The sequence below is a fragment of the Chlorocebus sabaeus genome, chromosome 7 (assembly GCF_047675955.1).
Source record: "Chlorocebus sabaeus isolate Y175 chromosome 7, mChlSab1.0.hap1, whole genome shotgun sequence".
Lineage (NCBI taxonomy): Eukaryota > Metazoa > Chordata > Mammalia > Primates > Cercopithecidae > Chlorocebus > Chlorocebus sabaeus.
The window spans coordinates 61916264-61919564 of NC_132910.1; the positions used below are offsets into that span (position 1 = coordinate 61916264).

The window sequence follows — 3301 nt, forward strand, 5'->3', positions numbered from 1 at the left end:
CTCGCCGCGTCCCCGCCGCCGCCGCCGCGTCCCCCGCCGGGGCCGACCGAGCCGAGCCGGGCCGGAGCGGCGGGCGCGGCCGGGCCGCCATGGACCATAAGCCCCTGCTGCAGGAGCGGCCGCCCGCCTACAACCTGGAGGCCGGCCAGGGCGACTACGCGTGCGGCCCGCACGGCTACGGCGCCATCCCCGCCGCGCCCCCGCCGCCGCCCTACCCCTACCTCGTCACAGGGATACCCACCCACCATCCCAGGGTCTACAACATCCACAGCCGGACCGTCACCCGGTACCCTGCCAACTCTATCGTGGTCGTGGGAGGCTGTCCCGTCTGCAGGGTCGGGGTGCTGGAGGACTGCTTCACCTTCCTGGGCATCTTCCTGGCCATCATCCTGTTCCCCTTTGGGTTCATCTGCTGTTTTGCCTTGAGGAAGCGAAGATGCCCCAACTGCGGAGCCACCTTCGCTTAAAGGAGCAGCAGGTCCGGCTCTCCTACCCCAGCTCTTTTTCTAATGTAAATGTTGTGTACAATAGTTGTATTTGATTAAGCTTCAGAACTGTTTTGTAAAGCGAGGTGGGACAGATGTGGCACACGCCAGCTGCGGTTCCCGGAGCGTGGAGCGGCAGTGCTGCTGCTCCCGCCCGAGGCTCATGACAACTCAATAAAGCACTGCTTTTATTTTCTGCAGTCTTCAATTTGAGAAAGGTGAGAAATAATGTTTTCAATAAATGAGATTCATACCAAAAAAAAAAAAAAAAAAACAAAACTGTAGAGCTCATGCATCAAGTAGACTGGCAGGTCTATATGGCTAGCCACTTATCCCAACACCATTTATTGAATAGTGACTTCTTTCTCTATTGCATGTTATCTTCGACTTTGTTGAAGGTCAGATGATTGTAGGTGTGCAGCTTTATTTCTGGGTTCTCTAGGTCTATGTGTCTGTTTTTGTACCAGTATCATGTTGTTTTGGCTACTGTAGCTTTGTAGTATAGTTTGAAATCAGATAATGTGATGCCTCTGTTCTTTTTGCTTAGGATTGCTTTGGCTATTTAGGCTCCTTTTTGGTTCCATATTAATGTTAGAATAGGTTTTTCTAATTCTGTGCAAAATGACAGTGGTAGTTTGATAGTAATAGCATTGAATCTGTAAATTGGTTTGGGCAGTATGGCCAATATAACAATATTGATTCTTCTTATCCATGAGCATGGAATTTTTTTTATTTGTTTGTGTCATTTCTGATTTCTTTCTGCAGTGTTTTATAATTCTTACTGCAGATAATTTACTTCCCCAGTTAGCTATATTCATAGGTATTTTAATCTTTTCATGGGATTACCAATTTTCTAGCAAAATGTTAAATATTAACTCATGAACATTAATCCTTTTTGAATGAGATTTTTTCTAAAATATATTACTGCAAATTTTACATTTCCTACCACTATATTTTTTGGTAATTCTGTCTATTTCCTTTTTAAATCAAACGTATAAATTAACTTTATTGTTAAATATAGAAAATTACTTATTGAATGACTGCAATGTTTATAAGCACACACATAATTATGTTCTCTGAAACATTCTGCATAATTTGCAATGAACGATAACTCTTTAAAAAGTATTTCAGGTGATTGTATTTAGGATCAAAGTCTTCAGCATTTACATAAGGTCAAGGAGAAGTAGTTATTGGACATGTTCCAAAGGAGCTAAACAGATTTTAGTGGGTAACTAAACTATAACTGGTAATGTATATTGCTTGGTCTTTTATGATACAATGTCCTTTCCATTTTGAGTTTTTAAATCCACCTCACCCCAAATTTTAGATATTAAAAAATTATTTCTACCATTGTCATTTCACCTGCCATAAAAAATGCTCATTCTTAGCAATAGGTAAGTATATAATATCTAAACAATTGAAAAAAAAAGACTCAAATATTTTAATTGAATCCATTGGCTATAGGTAGTCCATTCAGTGGTATAATTGAGAGGAACTCAGGATTTATTGCTCTGCGTGGGTAGGAAAAACTGAAAAATGTGGCTAATATTGAGTTTCAAATGGCCCTTGAAATTGCTTGTGATTATCCACTAAAGCATGCACTAAGTTGATGTACACTAAGGTAACATGGTAGAGCATTAAGGTAATGCTTTGTGAGTTGGTGTATCTGTTTGATTCTCATTTTTCCGTATCCCCACGTATAAAATGAGACAATAGCAGTGATCTATCAAGATTACTGGAAAGTGGTAAATAATGCATAGGAAACTGCCTGCCATATGACTCACAATTAGTATTAGCGTCTTCCCCTTGAATGATAAATATCAGTGGAATAACTACTGACTTTTTAATATGATGGAATTATTTTTCATTCATTCTCCAAATATTTATTGAGCAAGTCAGTCACAGATTACACATGAAAGCAGAAGCCTCTCAATATATTCCAAGTATGAATATTTTCAATGCAGGGAATTAGAGGCTTACCCAATGGTTAGAAGGCTACAGAAGCCAAGGTGAAGAAGGCTGACAGCAACAAACTCGGCCTATGCACTATGAGGTTCTCAAGAGTTTGCACAAAAGACAGCTGAAATTAACTTCTGGGAGATTCCCTCTGACCTTTCAGTCTGCAGGAGTGATGCAGGTGATTTTCGGGAAGCTCACCTGGAAACTGCTTCAAACCTTGTATCTTGGTCATGTGCCTGCAGCCGCTTCCAAAAAATAATGACCCCTTTCTCTTCCAAATCTTGTGCATGTGCTTCCCATTGCAATGAGTTTCCGGGAAATGTCGTTCTCAGCTTCTCCTGCAGTGGAGACCTTAGAAAGGGGTAGCAGTGATGCCAAGTTGACCCTAGGTAATCCAGCACACCAACTATGCACAGCCCTGTGCTCAATGTTGTGAGGAATACAATGGTAACGCGCGTGTGGATCTTGTTTCCATCCTGCTCCCAATGGGAAAGGGAGGATGAGACATGAAAATAAAACCAGTAATCCAAGGCAGAAGACTCAGATGGAGGCAGATGCAGGAACAACGCTGGGCAAATTGGTGAAAGAAAGATGTTTTTCAGTCGGGGAAGGTAGAATCAGGGAAGGCTTCATGGAATAGGTGGACTTTGGGTTCAACTTGAAGAACCAGTAAGTTTGGGGTTTAAGTAAATATGGAAAAGCAGGGAATTCCAGGAACATGAAAACTTTACAAAGAGAAACACAGAAATAGAAAAGAGTGTAGTGGGTACTTATCGGGAGAACCTGCTTCTGCTGTTTAACATGGGTTCTTTCCTATTTCCTAAGTGTTTCAGCTGGTTTGAGAAATAAAGGGAAAG

General features: G+C 41.8%; 1 protein-coding gene across 1 annotated transcript; it reads left to right on the forward strand.

The window, feature by feature from the left end:
* LOC140712092 (membrane protein BRI3) lies at window positions 1-764 on the forward strand. The gene has a single exon (XM_073017825.1). The coding sequence runs from the start codon at window positions 90-92 to the stop codon at window positions 465-467; it is 378 nt and encodes a 125-aa protein (XP_072873926.1). The 5' UTR covers window positions 1-89; the 3' UTR covers window positions 468-764.
* Window positions 765-3301: the final 2537 nt, after the last annotated feature.

Excerpts from the sequence above, each read along its gene's own strand:
- LOC140712092 (XM_073017825.1), top strand. The coding sequence starts at position 90 with ATGGACCATAAGCCCCTGCTGCAGGAGCGGCCGCCCGCCTACAACCTG.